The sequence below is a fragment of the Canis lupus genome, chromosome 8 (genome assembly GCF_048164855.1).
Source record: "Canis lupus baileyi chromosome 8, mCanLup2.hap1, whole genome shotgun sequence".
Classification (NCBI taxonomy): domain Eukaryota; kingdom Metazoa; phylum Chordata; class Mammalia; order Carnivora; family Canidae; genus Canis; species Canis lupus.
Window position 1 is genome coordinate 2957571 of NC_132845.1, and position 17411 is coordinate 2974981.

Here is a 17411-nt window from a genome sequence, read left to right on the forward strand (position 1 = left end):
CTGTTCCATTTCATTTGGTTGATCATCATAGATGGACAGACTTGGAGAAGATGGCTTAGATCATTCATTTGGGGTGTCTCTCACGTGGATATCGCAGCAGTCACAAACGCAGGGCCCTCAGCCAAATTGTGTTTTGTTTGAGGAGCAGGGTGTTTTTAAGGAAATCATCTCTGAACGCCTTGAGGTGGAATATGTCCTCCCTGTTTTATACCCAACTGTCTTATGAAATTATATCACATGCCTCACTCCTACAGGTATTTGTGTTTTTGGATGTTTGGCCTATAAAAACCAACAAGATTTGACCAACAGTCTCTGTGGCTAACTGCTGCATTTGGGCAGGTGAAAATTCTAAATCATTGAAAATAAAGTCTCTGCAGCAAGTTGCCTCTCTAGGCGACATGTAGTTCAACCTGTGAAACCTTTTGGGAATCAGCAACAAAAAGGAAGGCTGCATTGTGGAACCCTTTGAAATCGTAGCATCTATGATTTTCAGCCTATATTGGGTTGGGGCACCTGAGAGATGCGAGTGTGGTACAGTGAATGCAGCAGAAAATAAAGAAGTTCCCTTCTTAGCAGAAGTATGTTTAAATTATTTTCTTCCTTCTTCTCTTAAACTAATAGAATATTTAAAATGAGTCAAATACATATTTTACTTGATAAACTGACTTTATATTCACCTATTGGAAACAGTACAACATATTTTACATCAGATTATGAAATATGGATGTTTTACTAAAAGACAGGAAGGACTTTTTCCAGTCTTTTAAAGTAAATACATATTCAAAGGATCTTAAGGCATACCATTTATTCATATTCATATCTATTGAAATACTGTACATCCACATACTTCAATAAATAGTTAAAAACCTGACCTCTTTTTAAATCATTTCTGAATTTCAAAAAACAATTTTTATTGAAAAGATTAAATAGGTAACTTTTGGCTGTCACAAAGCTAAGCACAATGGATAAATTAACAATTATTCAGTAAATTTGATCAATATAGATGATTGGCTTTGATAAAATTCTCAGAGGTTTCTGAGTTCACACATTGGGGTATTTATATATGTGTGTGTGTGTGTGTGTGTGTATCTATGCATAGATACACATACATACTATATATATATATATATATATATATATATATATATATATATATATATATATATAGTCCTGAATTACCTGGGTAATTTTCTTAGTTCTCCAGTCTACTTTCTAGATATAGCTTGAATGTTATGATGAAGCATTAATTTTTCAGTTAAGTTTTAAACACCCCCAAAAGTGGTTTTAAGTTTGACATTCTCTCTCTCGAATCTTTTAGTGTTTCCCGAAAAACACAATACTATAATTTGGGCAGCACTTTTCATTATATAATTGCTGCATAATAGGAACTTAATGGTGTCACAGGACTTACGTTTCAAATGGGATCATTGTAAAACATAATTACACCACTTGCAGTTAAACCAAGAATGCAAATGAATTAAGTCAACTACCCTAATGTTCTTTTCTTCCCTCTCTCCCTTCCTTCTTCCCTTCCTTCCTTCTTCTCGTCCTTCCTGCCTCCATTTTGTCCCCTCTCTCTTTACCTCCACCCTTTCTGTCTTTTTCTTTTCTTTTCACTCTCTTTCCTCCACTGCTCCTTATTTTTCTTTCTTTGAAAAAAAAAAAAAAAAACTAGGGGCAACCAAAGGAGTCCCACAAATGGAACTTGTGGAAATATAACGCTGAAATGAATACCTAGAAAAAATTGTTTCAGATCAAAAGATAAATCAATTTCATAAAACTGCTGTTCTGAAATTGCAACAATCTTGTACAGTCAGGACTGATAAAATGGAGTAATCAGACATTTCATATGTCTATAAATGTAAAATCATCTACTTGAACATTATATGCATACATTCACACAAAAAAGCAAATACTGTAGCCTTATTTGAACAATATTGAACTCATAAATACTCATGGTTTCACTCTGTTCAGGGGCCTACGGACTAGGAATGCTGCTGTGATACAGAAAAACATAGTGAATACCTCCTCTATTTAAAATGTCACTCAAGAAAGTCTCTTCTAACATAAAGGCAAATACATATAGCTACTGAGCTATGACTGTACTTCTGTCACATTCTATGGGAAAAACACCAGACCACAAATTCGGAATCATGACAACACTTTGAACTAATTATTTGGTTCATCCATAGTTTATACCTCGATTTACCTCACATTTACCCTACAGACCTTACAAAGAGGAGGTATTTTTAACTCTAGGAAAGCGGTCACTGTATAATATGCATTCTTGATCTGTTTCTTTCTCCCAAACAATGGTACTGATGGTTAACACTTTCTGTGGTAGCACCACTATTTCTAGTAAGTAGATTATTATGGAGTGTGCCACTTTAAAGCTGCAATACAAAAAATATATATATATATAGTTTACTCACCAATTCCACAAAAAAATATTTTAAAAAAGCAAATCAGTAATAATCAAAATTAAAATGCCATGTGTGTTGAAATCAAGTTTTTAATACATCCGGTGAAACAATGTCATGAATTATTATGGTGAGTAAATTTAATAGCATTATGCCATATTATTGCCATTTTGTGGAAACACTGTATATTTATGCCTCCTCATTTAGGATTCATTTTTTCTAATTAAAATAGATTTATGGTGTACTTCAGGGCTAAGCTTTACTTGAAAAAAACATCATGATTTTCAAGCCATTGCTTTTGGGGCAAACTATTAGATATCTTAAGTATGTACAACCTCCATGAAATATCTTGTGTCTCACTTTATTAGTAGGTTTTTTGTTGTAAATGTGACTTGCAAGAGGGAACTATGTGTGGAAATCTCTCTATGTAGTGAAACGGCTAATTTCATCAAACTTGGAAAATGGCTTTCAAGTCTATGGTCTTTCTTTAGTAAAGAGTAAAACCATCAAAATACTCTTGTAATATAATACTTCCATGTTCATTCAAAAGTGTAGTTTTCATTCTTTAGGATAGAAACAATGAAATATTCATGATAATTTAATGATACATCTTTAGATATTCTAATCACTGGTGTCTTGTCTTCACTTGATCACATCTTATATATGCCACGTAAGAAGAAATAAAGCACGGTTAATTTTGTTGCTTCTGTCTGGTTTTTTGCCTTTACTTGTTTGAATTGACATGGCTACAGAGATTTTATTGCAGAATTAGTTATTTCAGGGATTGATCTGCTGCATACCAGCATGGAATATCTGTTATAATATATTCTGGAACATTTTCTTTGATATAACACGCATTCCAAACTATCAACTGAGTGCTTGCTTCGGCAGCACATATACCAAACTATCAACTGAGTGATGTTTTCAGGTGGGGAATATGCGAAATGCCCCTGTCTACAGGAGCACTCCATCTATTTACCTGCCTCAGAGCCAGCTGAATTTGGAATGCTCATCAACTCATGTAATATTAGTTGATCGGACTTTGTGTTCTTTCTGACAAACCATCTTAAAAATTTTGGCGTGGAATAGTGAAGGGAAAGGATGCTGTATTGCTAGGTGATTTCTAGGATGGACTGTGCTGTCATCTTAAGGGGAACTGTTTCCCAAAGTGGATCCAACATTCAACTACAACTAAAGAAATCATATGGTAATAAATTTACCTGTACTATATTAACTAAATTGTTTTCATCACAAAACTGAGTTTATGTGGGGCAAAATCCTCACAGCCCATTGGGAAGGAGGGATGAGATTTTTATAGTCTAACAGCTCCTTCGTTCTCTAGAAATAGGATATAGCTCAACTTTATCTTGTGATTTATTTTTGCTTTCAAATTTTAGGATTTGGCAAAACATTTTTATTAGTTGGAAACGAAGAGAAAATTAGTATTTTATATGAAGGCACACCCATGCTGAACTTACAGGGAAGAGAAGCAGAGCTGCACAGCCAGTTATATTACAAGGCTCATTCCTGAAACCTGAATATCATGCGAGCAGAAAAATCTAGATATGTGTTAGTTATATTTTGAAGAAATGATCTGAAGGCAATATTATTTGCTTTTTTATCAAAAAAGAAAAAAATGCATCTTTGTAAATGTGGATTGACTCCTATTGAAACAGGGAAATGAATGCTTGTATTGCAGCCTTAAAGAATCACATATTCACTGCAATATTCGTTTTTGTAAACTACAGCCTGCAACCTAGCAGACCATGACTGAATGCTTTTGAAAAGTTGTAGATTACAAACATGAAATCACAATTAATATCCTCTAAAAGTAATTTCAGAGCTTTCACGTCTTAAAAAAAGGACAATGTGTACTGCTTCACAAGGTAATGTAGCTAATCAAAAAAAGAGTAGAATTAAAGTATTTACATAATGAGCAATTCTACAGAAGGCGATCATCCCCATGTAAGCACTGCTGATTATATCCCACGCTGCTTTTAACAAACTGTACCAGATTGGATCCAGCCATCAGCACTTTCAGAGAATCCTTAAAAGCCTTTTATGGGTCTTTAAATTTATTGTAGAATGGCATTCTTCAGGTAGCATATGCTGGTGAAAGAGGACAGTGTCAACACAAGGTACCAGCAGGAGAAAAGCACGTCAGCGCTCCCGGTAATTCCATACTGGGCTGTACTTGGAGCTGGAAAGAAACGGAAAAGATTAAATCAAAATCTAATTTGTGTCTTTCAGGATCTTAACAATCATCAAAAGGCAGCTGGGTGCACTGGAGTCAGACACACTTAGGTTCACATCTGGTTCTGCTCCGTGACAATGTGTGGCCTCTTCAGCTAACCGCTCTGAGCTTCAGTTTTCTCGAGGGCAAGACAGAAATAATACAACCCACCTGGCAGGGCTGCAGTGTGGACTGGGGGGGAAGCACACAGGCCACACTGCACTGGGCTGGACACATGCTAAGTAGTCCACACACAGCCGCTCTGCTCCTTATTCCTTCTACATGGGGCGTTACTATTTGGATCAGTGGATAATGCGTAGTTCATGGGTACATTTTTTAACATTTATCGTTATCGAGATGTGTAATCGACATCGTGTTACAAATAGATAACACGTGGTAGCACCACTATTGGTTCATCATTACAAATAACATCGTGTTAGTTTAAGGTGTTCAACAGTGTTGATTTGATGCTAATCCTAAATAGGATTACCGCCACGGCATGGGCTAACAGGTCTAGCACATCATATACTTATCATTTCCCTTTTGTGATGGAAATAATTAAAATCTAGTTTCAGAGTAACTTTGGAGGTTATAACGTAGGATTGTTGTCTACAACCACTGTGCGGTACGTTAGTTCTCCAGGAGTCATCTGCTCACCAGGTCTGAGTTTGTACATTCAAACACCATCTCCCTGATGCCTCCACCCCAGCCTCTGGTAACCACCATTCTGCTCTGTTTTTACAAGTTCAGCTTTTTTAGATTTCACATGTAAGTCATATCATACATATACACATACGAATATTTGTGGATCTTTTTTATTGGCCAAATACTGTGCTAAATGCTGGCAAAACAAGAGATTCTCTCTTCCAAAATCTTTTTTTTTTTTTTTTTTTTTGAGTGGGTCAGGGGGTGAGGTGAAGAAAGATATTCAAACAATTGTAATGGAGTGACACAGAAAATTGTGCATTTAACTCTGCCTGGGCAAGAGAGGGATGATTTAACAGAGTTTTACCAAAGGGGACAGCCATTTGGGTAGAGAAAACAATTTATTCAAAAGGACGAGGAAAGGAGAGAGCATGGCCTATATTCTAGTAGATTAGTCTTGCTGGACCATGAAGTTTGAGGCTTGGAGTCGAGGGAATTGAAACTGGAACTCTAGGCAGATAAAACATGACCTCAGCTGTAAGGAAAAAGAATTTAATTTTTTATACTGAAGGAGCTTTTAAAGAATTTGGAGCTGTTGAATCGTATGATTACTTTTATACATTGGAAAGATCACAGTTTCATACATAGAGAAGCTTATGTCGTACTTGGCCAAGAGTCATGTTAAATTTTCACTGAGAGATTTCACCTAGAGATTCACCAAAGCTTGGAATATTTTGAGAGTCGACTGAATGGATTCCACTTCATTTCACAAGAGGACCGTTGCTTCTCTGAATGTGAATTATACTGTGTTTCAGAAGTTGGATATTGCAGGCATTCTCAGCTTTGCTTGAGACTGACTCTCCTTTGCCATAATAAAAATAATAGTGATAATAAAAAACCCCACCAACCTATCTTTAACTACCCTTTCTTAATGAAACTTGGATTTCAAGCAATGTTTCCTAATAGAAAATGAATCGTGTAATAAAAAAATATATATACTACTTCATCCTCAAATCCATAACTCAAACCCAGGAGCAGTTTTAGTCACACGGAGTTTAAATTACCAGCAGGTAGTTTTTTAATGGAACTTTCACCAATGACTATAGTTCCATATTACAAGAAGAATAAATTGTGTTGTTTATATCTCTAGAAATTAAAGGGAATGAAAGATGCATTAACCTCTGCAGTGGGAAGTTTCCTTGACAGTACACTTGTTGATTCCAGCTGAATGAAGCTCAAGGCCTGAGACTACTACTCTTTAGTAAACAGAGAGCAAAATCCACTATTTAACGCTTCTATTGGCATCACAAATGAGTTTTAAAAAATGAGACAGTGAAGAGGAGCAGCATATTGTGAAGCACAGAGATTTTGAAGTTTTGATATATAAGAAGTCTAATTTAAAACCATGAAACTCCTTAAATTATTTTCTCTTGTTCAAGACCTAGAAAAGTGTTTTGATTTTTAAAACATAAATAAATATTTAATTGGTCTGTTACCTTCTCAATGACAGCTATTTAAGAGTTATTTTGCTGTTGTTTTTTAAGAATCTTGAATGCAGTAAAACCAGTATAATGGTAAAGGACTAATAATAAGCAAAGCATATAAAATGATTTCATAAATAAGAAAGGGATCTTAAAAGTCAAGCATACAAAGCAAAGATAAAATTTTTATTATCATGACAAATTAAATAGTACATTAAGTGGGTAAAGTATAAAGAATCCTGAAAACTCCTTATCCCTTTTTTATCTTTTTTTAAATCCCTCCTCTAAAGTGCATTTTTGGGGGCACTCTTTCCTGAATCCCCTCTCCTCTTCCAGCAAGCTGTGTAGATGACTCTATTGTGTCATTAGGCCACCATATATATTCCTTCTTATGACTATCATACTACATTGCAAATATTCATATACATATATATTTTTTCACCCGATTGTGAATTCTCCTAGGTCATGTTTTATTTGTCTCCGTGTTTCCATGCACAGAGAGTGGCAAAGTCTAGTGTATAGTAGATGCTCGAGAAATGTCTCTTTAATGAATGATTCCATTAACCAAACGAATGAGTTAGAGTTAAAAGTAGTATTTCTCTCCTACAAAAGAGAATCTCTTCTGAAGCAAACCACTTGCATATATAGGCCAGAGAACCTACAATACATCATCTTTCATTCATTTAGAAATATTTATTGAATTAGGTACCAGACATTGGGAACACACTAGCTAACAAGGTAGAGATGGTCCTTTTGTTACTTAATTCCATATACCCCACCTCTTCCCCCAGTGTGCCTTTATCTTCTACTCACCCTCCTAATGTCTTAGACATGACAAAGGTTTGTCAATAATTAAAATTAAATAATACTTTTTAATTAAGAGAGTATATCTTTTTTTCCCACTGTGCTCTTAAGTTGTTTATAAATGCAATACTCTATTAGTCCTAAAATAAAGTAGGAGCCTGTTGCTGCATCGTTAGCCTGCAATTATTATAGGAAATGGACTGTAGAATAGCTATTGATAATTAGTAAGCCAGAAAAACAAAGAGTAAAGTTAGTCAAGGGAACTTTTAGTCAGATATCTAATGCTAAGTCATGTATCGTGATTCACACTCCTTAAGTATATATTGAGCATGTTTCGTGTGCTGGGGATTAAATATCGGCTAAGATGAATAAAACTCAATCTTGGAGGAAGGTTTTATTAGAGTTGGAGGTATAAATAAAAAGGCATATATAGGACATTAGGATATATATATAATTATAAGAATAATGAACAAACATAGGAGGGCTCTCCAAGGAACATGGGAAGTAAGCAGTCCAGAGAGCAGATGCAAATACAAGTGTTTTTTACAATATGCGATGATACACACACGAGCACATAGATATCTCACTTTTCAAAATGGTGGCATAGTAGTCCTTTTATTTGGGGGGTTCCCTATTATTATATAACCTTAGTCTGATTGTATAACCTTGACTGATATCTATTATGGATTTGTACTGTGTGTGATTCATTAACTGGGTGATTCATTAACCGGGCCAATGGTACTAACATTAGGAGTCTCAGTACTCCTTGGGCCAATTAGATTTATTTGGCATGTTAAATCTCAACCAGCTATTTGAGAAATTGTAGAATATGTTAATAAATTAAATAACTGTTCACTATTAGATATTAGCTTGAAGGCTCAGTTCAAATATCATCTACTTCAAAAAGAGAAAAGTTTCGATAACGTCTCATACGCCAATACCCATTTCCCACACTATTACCATAAACACATAAAGGGACAAAATACTTTGACTTCTTTTTTCAGAAGAATATTGTCTTTCCTCACTCATGTTTTACTGCCTTTCTTCCCTCCCTACTTTGAGACTTAGGACCTCCTAAGACCTGCACAGAGTCAGAATACCTCCCTTCGGCGCTTGAGCAAGAAGATAGATCATAAGGCTGATTATGAGAAAGAGCAGGCCTCAAACTCTGAGCATCACTCTCTTGCAGCAAACAATAGAGAATGTAGATGAACCCACGCCGCCCAGACACAGTCCTGAATTTCCTAGGAGACCTGTAGTGGTGCCTCTGGGGTGGTCAGATCTGTTGGGTATTCTCTGTGAATATCACACTGCTGCTCATCCTAAATAAAATTAGGAGGCCGACGGCCTATGATCAAAGGAGCTGCGGTGCTATGGTGAGAATTCTGGTTTTGTTCTGAGTGATATGGAATCCATAGGAGAGTTCTGAGGCCAGCTGACATTTTTAAGTGATCACTTGGCTAGTCTGTGGAAAATAGATCATACTACTGAAGGCACGAGTAGAAGCCTCTGCTAATCCCAGGCCATCGGGGCTCTCCACTGCCTACTGAGGAAAGCCAAAGCACCATAGCTCAGCATTCAGGGGACTCTGTTATCTGGTTCTAGTCAACTGATCCAGACTCATACAGGCCCTTAGCTCCAGTCGCCAGCCGTTTTCTGAGCACATAGAATATTGTCATTACTCTTTTTCATTTGCATCTGCCATGTTCAGAAGCTTAAACGACCTTCCTTCTGGTTCCCCTTCTCTACCTACCAAAGTCCTACTCATCCTTTGATATCTCAGATACCACTTAGTCCATGAGGCCCCCCAATCTAAGAATATTTAGTCCCCCATTTTTTTGTCCCCCATTTTTATCTGACTTCAGAAATAGTTCTTCTTGAACTTATATAGTAAGTTATGTATTTCTCTTCCACTGGACTGTAAGCATGTTGAAGTTACGGAACAGTCCTCCTTATAATGCATACATCTGTTTCTTATATCCAATGCGTTCAACAGATGTTTGTCAAATTAAATGTGGGAAGATATTCCTAAATATTCATTTGTCTAATCCAGGACAACTCTGATACAACACCCGTTGTCTCTATGCTTTCTTGTACTGAAGGCAAAGTATGTGAGAGGAAAACTATTCCATGTTTCTTTCCCACTCCCTGTTTAACTGTCTTGTTTTTTTTTTTTTAAGATTTTATTTATTTATTTGATAGAGAAAGTGAGAGAAAGAGATAGAGAGAGAGAGCACAAGCAGGGGGAGCAGCAGGCAGAGCGAGAAGCAGAGAGCCGATGTGAGGCTGGATCCCAGGACCCTGGGATCATGACTGGAGCTGAAGGCAGACACTTAACTGACGGAGCCCACTAGCTGCTCCTTGTCTTTGGCCTTAAGGAGAAAAATGTGGGGGATCCCTGGGTGGCACAGCGGTTTAGCGCCTGCCTTTGGCCCAGGGCGTGATCCTGGAGACCCGGGATCGAATCCCACGTCGGGCTCCCGGTGCATGGAGCCTGCTTCTCCCTCTGCCTATGTCTCTGCCTCTCTCTCTCTCTCTCTCTCTGTGACTATCATAAATAGATAAAAATTAAAAAAAAAAAAAAGAAAAATGTGGAAAGGACAAGAGGTTTGCATTGAGAAGAAAGGGAGTAAGAAAAAAAGAAGAGAAAAAGGAAGAAACAAAAGGGGGAAGAATTTAAAAGAGGAGAGGGAGAGAGAGAGAGAAAGACACAGCCTTCAAGTCATGTGTGAGATGCCTTCATGTTTACCGTTTTATCCTTTGGTGTAGTTTGTAAGTCAGAATTTAAAACAAATAACAGGAAAAGTAGGTTGTCGTTCCACTCACTTTCTTGGTAAGGTTAAAGGAGTCCTAGTTTTTAAATATGTATAATCTATGGACCGCGGATCCGGATGGTGTTGGTTCCAAGTGTAGCTCCACCTCTTCCTACCTGGACACATTTCTTAGCTGTGCTTAGTTCAGTATCTTCATCTGCAAATGAAGAGTCTATCTCCGAAGTTACCACGAAGATTAAACGTGTCACTACCCTGAAAGCACCCAGCACAGCATCTGACCAGGATGAGCACTGCCTCAAGTATTATCCAAACACCTAGTCACGCGCTTGTCTAGCAAATTCAGTGTGTGCGATGTGCTAGGCATTCTCCGAGCCATTCTCCGAGCAAAACAGGAATCGTTCCTGCCCCTATAAAGTTTTCTCTTCAGCTTGAGATGTTTTCCATGGAACAAGAATATTTTACCTCATTGTTAACCCACACTTGATCAAATCAATGTTTCTCTTGTCTTACAAACTTGTCCTCCATGTTATCTATTTATTTTTCTTATTTTTTTCTCTTCTTTATCTTGGTTTCTTTTGAAGGACTTTTATTCAATGTCATTTACTGCTAGATTATTGTCCAGTCTCCCCCTGGTTTGCAGAGTCCTTGAGGCCAGGGAGTATGACCCCTTCCCACCCTCCCACCCTCACCCCCCCATTGGAGGCCTGGCCTTTAGAGAGTGGTTTCATGGCTGATCTAGTGCTGAGTTTGGTTTTTCTGGGGCTCTCAGGCAGGGAGCGGAAGTGCCTGGGCTAGGTGTGGAGTCCAGGCCTTTGGGATTTCTCCCAGTTGTCAACAGGAAGATCCAATCTGGGTTTTAACACACGTCTTACATCTTGTCTAATTATGATTATCACTCCCAATTACTTACAGCTGCTGCATATTATTTTCAGTCTTGGCAGTTTTCCCTTGTATTGCTCCAGTTTTTATTTTTAGGCAAAAGCAAATGTAACTGTGAAATATTTAGTTTTGGTATAATACCAATTACTTGCCTAGGCAATTTCCTTAAATTACTCAAGCTTTAACTAAACTAGCTTTGAGTCATATTTTTAAGATTCTTGCTAAAATCTTAGGTGGAGTTACTTTAGTTACATTAACTCTGCCTCCGTAAGAAAAAGCTGGCCTCAACTTATGTTTTACTGAGAAAGCTTGTACCTGGGAAGTGAATGATTTACACCTAAATTAGATTTCATATAAAAAGAAGGTGATTAATGTGGATTCAAAATAGATTGCACATTAGTTTACTGAGAAATTATGCATCATTCATTCTCTCCAAAAAGACAGCACAGCTCTGTTTTATTACAGACTGTGGGAGGTGACAGCTCAAAAGATATTTTAATGCTCTCGTTAGCAAAACCCACCCCTTAACACCACCATCAGCAGGTGGAGGGGATAGCTGGATTCAGATCACACCCAGATTTTCTGGATCATTTAATTCAGCCTAAATACTGGATGGAGTTTAGGGGAGGAAAAGGGTACTAGAATGGGATTTGTTTTACCACTTTGGGCCATGGTGTCTAGAAGAAGCACGCAAGTCTCAGCCCAGGTGACACCAGCTCACTCTTCCTTTCTCTGCTATTTCTTGTGCAATCAAGTGGCCCAGACCCTGATTGGATGTGCTGTGTTAAAGACTCCGTCTCCTCATGTACCATCTCCCACCTGTGGTCCAGAGGTAGGGTTGTGTGGCTACCCGTGCTCTTGCACTAAGTCCTCTAAGGCCTCCTTCCCCGGGCTCTAGGGTTGAGGATGCCTGGGTAGCTCGGTGATGCTGTGGTGGAGCTAACGATGCGTGGATTTCCAGATTCTCTTTTTCGTAGCACACCCTTATCGTGCCATCGACTGTTTCCTAGAATACAGAGAGGTAAGCATGGCCCACGTTCCCTGCCGCTCTCCGTGTGGTAGAGTCAGGCTTAATTTATGAGCCTCTTGCCTAGCGAGCTTCGCTTAGTTATTTAGGGAGAGAAAGTAGGAGTTGGTAAATGGCTTCGAATTCCTGCCTATCAGCCTTCTTTTTATCTTCTTTAGACGTAATCAGTCTGACAAGTGTGCACTTTTTTTCAAAACCAAGGCCTAAGGTTATAGCAAATCCATACGTAGATACTTAGGCTTACATTTTAGATTTTTTTTATTTTTTCATTTGATCCTGTCTTCGGGAAGTTCCAGCATCTTTTACAGACTAGAGCCTTCACAAGCATAAAAATGTAACAACACTGTTTTCGCAGAAAGCGCCTTTATCTTCTATTATGAACAATGAGGAGAATGGCTAGAGAAATCACACGATTCCTTCCTCTTTCTGACTCGTGGTATTTCCCTGCCGGCCTGTTGTGAGCAAGTCCGAAGCTGTTTCTCTGGCAGACCACCATCCTCGAATCCTTTTCTGCCTACTGAAGAGCCATTCTGCCAAAGTTCACAGTACACAGTCCTATTTACTCAGCATCAACTACATTAGGAATTTTAAACATATGTTTGTCTCTGTTATTACCCATATTCAGAAATCTGCCTATTTGCCGATAAATACTTTTATCTGCAAATGCCAGATGAAACTATCCAAGACCATCACCTCTCATTTAAGCTAAGGAGAATAAGTAAGCAATCACCCGAATAGAAACAAATTCTGCAGCCTTTTTTTCTGTCCTTCATAGTCATTGAAAAAAAGTTTCAAAGCCCAGATTATTCATCAATATCTTCTAAATGTGTGGAATTTTTTTTTTTTTTTTGCTCACTCTGTTTTTAGCAGATCAGAAGTGGTTTACATGAATCTATAGTAGCTCCGTTTCAAAGTGCGTTGCCAACAGAGGTAATTTTGTGTAGCCCTCAATGCTTCTTTGAACTTGGGCAGAGATTAGTTATTTATTCTTGATTGGTTTGAAAACAGGTTTCTATATAAGCATCATTACATATTTTGGAGCATGCGTGTGTACGTGTGTGGGAGTGCGTATGAGTGTTTCAAAAGCCGGCTTTGTTGTGTGAAATGTATATATAAACATATGATACAAACTGCCTCGACCACACAGATTTTAGTGTGGGCCTTTAAGGCACCACTGAGCTGAAGAAAAGAGGGTTTTACAGAAATAAAAATAGAAACCCAGCTGTGTTCTTAAGGTCACTAATAGTCACTGCCATCAGCTGTATCATCAATGTGACATTGCTCATGTGGTAAAAAGCGGGAGACATTGCAAACCAGTAAACGTTTCTGCAAGTCGAATGAGTTTTTAAGATTTTATATGGGTGGGAGTGAAATGATTTCAGTTTTTACATAAGTGTTTAAACTTGGGGCTTTAATGATCGAGTTATCTTATTGGTTAAATTTTATTTTTTACCTCTTTTGGGTTAGGCACATTATCCTAAAGCAGCTTCTTGTGCTATTCTACAACACTGCTCTTTCAGCATTAAGGGTCCAGAATTTCACAAGGTTTGATGATCCTTTTCGTTTTTTAGAATATTACCTTTACCTTCCAATGTTTTTCCCTCAGCTTTTCAAACGCAATAAAGGCCAGTGATTATCTGGCCCTGTAGTTCTGATTTACTTAAATTGTTCCACTTGTTATGCTCCAGATTGATTTTCAGTTATTCTCAATGATTCTCTAATCATTACCATTATATTTTGGCTATTTAAAAAACCTTATTAAATCCAAATGACTTTGTATAGAATTCAAGACCCGCTGTAAGCTTTCCTGAAGCTGCCTTGCCAGCCCGCCCCAGGCTGCTGTCTGACGTGGGCCACGCTAGTCGCCCCAGCCAGGAAGGGCTCTACGTTCTCAGGACACACCTGGGTCTTTGCTCCATTCGTGTACTTGCTCATGTTCTGGCTTCATCTGAGATGGGTTTCCGCATCTCTACATGCTGGAATGTACCCATCACTCAGTGCCCAGCTCAAATGCAACCTGCTCATAAAGTTAGAACCCGTCAGAACTCTAAGGGGTCTCGGGGGTCATCTGCAACCCTCTAATGGTATGGATGAGGAGACAAGGTGCAGATGAATGATGTGGTGACGTCACAGGTAAAAATAAGGCTCAAGCTGAGGTATGCTGGTTCTCCGTGCTTCCCTTTCCGGGTAGCCTCCCTGCATTAATACCTGACTCTAATTGGAATTAATCTGCCAATTTCTCTTTTTTATCCACTAGCCATTTGCTTTTACCTACACTTTGCCACTCTCACGTTCATCAACTTCAATAGAGTCTGAGTCTCTTGAAAATAAGGATTATATTTAATTTACTTCTGTGTTATTCAGAGCATTTGATCAAGTAGTTGGCACTATCGAAATATTTATTACAGAGGACTACAGATGAATTATTTTAATTTCTGCAGTTTAATGAGCTTTCACTATAAAAGAAAGGAGCACAATAGGGAAGGTCATATCACCAGTGGAGATTTCAGGATTTGGGAACATTAACTACCACTGGTTCTATGTTACTGAAACCAAGAATCTCGTATTCCTGGACGTCTCTGGAGACATCGTATGACAAACCTACAGAGTTGCACACGCTCCCAGAGAACTGCTGAAGAATCGCTCTTGTCGGGGACTCCCAGCTAGAGGTGCCGGTCAGAGATGGAGACGGTGTTGGTAACAATCAAGCAACCACGTGTCAGCTTAGCACCTCTATGCTCTGGTTTTGTCTTCCTGGTAGTGTTGTTATGAGTGAGTAGCAGATGAGCTGAGTAAAATGCTTAGCACAGTGCTCCGTTAAGTGTTCACCCAACAGTAGCTTTTAAGATGGATTAGTATTTATGCAAGAAGCACCAATGTAAGCCCTTTCCTTCGGCCCAAGAAGAAGTATCTTGCTGGAATAAGGCAATGTGTATGTCAAAATTCTATACATTTGAGACGATAACAACCACGCCAACAATGCTCTCCTTCGAGAGGACAGCTCCAAGAACGCAGATGAGAAAATTCACTCATCACACAAGTAACGCTTGAGCAGCTACAGATGCTTATTGCTCACTTACTATACTCGGTATACCGTTCTGGGCGCTGGACTCCAGTCTTAGCCTACAGTTCCTCCAAGTAGATCACGGTGCTCCGAACAAACCACACTCGTAACCCCCCTGGCCCACAATTCGTATTTCTTCAACTTGAAATCACCTTCTTCCACTTCCTCCCAAATTTCCAGGCTCCATTTGCCCTACTTTTAGTTTCTCTTAAGGACTTAGTTCAAGGGTCGCTTCTGTGATAACTTACTTGGCCCTTTTAACCATTATTTGCTCCCTCCTTTGAGGTTCAACTCCAATTCAAACTCCTCTCTCATGGCCTTGCTTGCTGACTTGCCTCCTTCCCTGAACTGTGGGTTTCTAAAGAACAGGGACCTTGATATTTCATCTTTCTTTACTTCTCTTTTTCCCTTCCCCAGTGGCTAGTACAATGACTGCACATAATAAGGGCTTAATAAATAACTGCCCTTTTTATCTCCACATGAGATAAATTTGCAAAATATATTTGTTTCACACACCTTTTGTGTCTTGCCTTCCGTCCCCTCCGTTGCCTTTTTACTTTAGCTGCTGCTATGACAACCAGCTGCATGCAGGGCAAACAATTCTGAGATATATTCCACATGGCTCCTCACAGGGTTCCCAGTGGGATGGTGCTTAGTGACCCATAGCAGGGACCAGCTCAATAACACATTCTTGGACTGGCTTTCTCTCTTTCTCTGTTTAACTTGTTCCAATCTCCTACCAGTGCTCCTTGAAATTTCCTTTCCAAAATAATCACCTATTAGTGAGAAGCTCATATTGCGAGGATCCACACAAAGACAACACTCTTATGTGAAGAAGAGAAGAACAGGTTATAAGTACTGTGTCTAGGGCAATTTCATGCCCTGCACCCCCCATGATAGTGCTTTGCACATAGTAGGTATACAATAAGTTAGTTTTGGATACATAAATTAAGCAAAAGTCAGTATTTATCCTATCTCTTCGCCTCTACTCTTCTTGGCTCTTGATAATTCAGTTGCATCACTTTTATGAGGTCTGCATTAATTACATTGTTAGCAGGCACCTCCCCTTAATAATGTAAAAGAGGTCTTAAAATCTTAATTAAATCTGATTTTTTTTCCTCATAGATTTTATCCCAGGAATATTACCCACTGCTCTACACTATTATCATTTTGGTTTTTGCTACACCAGCAACATCGCCTAATGAAAGTTCTGTCTCCTATTGTATTTCTTAAATATTTAAAAGCACTCATGGTTCTTATATTTTTATTATGATTTCTACTATAAAGTGCCCCTCTCCCCACAACCTTGAAATGCTCTTCAGCCCGCCTTACATTTTCTGCCTAAAGTGATCCAACTTGTAAGATGGGAATATGGGAAATACAACTTCTATGAAAGGAACGTGGGGACATGCATGCAAAAGTCAGATGTTGGGTGGTCCCACAAAGGATGAAAAGAAAAAAAGGCCAATATGTTTGCATAGTGATCCTAGCACTGAATGCATTACTCAGTCTGGATTCATACTGATTTTTAAAGATGTTAGTAATATTCTTCTCCCCAAATGGAAAGAATATACTGCTCATAATTTTTCTGGACACCTTTTATTTATTTATTTTTATTTATTTTTAAATTTTTTTTGGACACCTTTTAAAGGCATTTTTAAAAGATGGTTGGGAATGTTTTAAACTGTCACATCAGAGCACCTTACCTCTACCTCGTTTTATGGATATTATAAACTTAGCCACTTATTTTATTGTTCAAAAGAGTTTTGACTGTAATTGAAATATGACTTCTGGGATCACATTAGTAAGCTTTTCAGTCTATCAGTTGATAAATTTTCTTAAAGATTTATTTTTATTTATTTGAGAGAAAGAGAGAGGGGGAAAGGGATAGAGTGCCAACACCTGCATGAGGGAAGAGGCAGTGTAAGAGAATCTTCAAGCAGACTCCCCACTGAGCACAGAGACAGCCCTAGGGCTGGATCCTGTGACCCAGAAGATCAGAACCTGAGCTGAAACTAATAGTCTGATGCTTAACAGACAGCCACCCAGGTGCCCCGATCAGCTGATAAATTTATATTCACAGT

At 38.4% G+C, this 17411-nt stretch overlaps 1 protein-coding gene across 1 annotated transcript in view; it reads right to left on the reverse strand.

The window, feature by feature from the left end:
• Positions 1-647: 647 nt before the first annotated feature.
• The window catches only part of NEGR1 (neuronal growth regulator 1), an 812983-nt gene continuing 796219 nt past the window's right edge, over positions 648-17411 (reverse strand). The window contains exon 7 of the mRNA XM_072834066.1: positions 648-4620. Within this exon, the coding sequence (XP_072690167.1) occupies positions 4496-4620 (125 nt within the window). The 3' untranslated portion in view covers positions 648-4495. The remainder of the gene's footprint in view (positions 4621-17411) is intronic.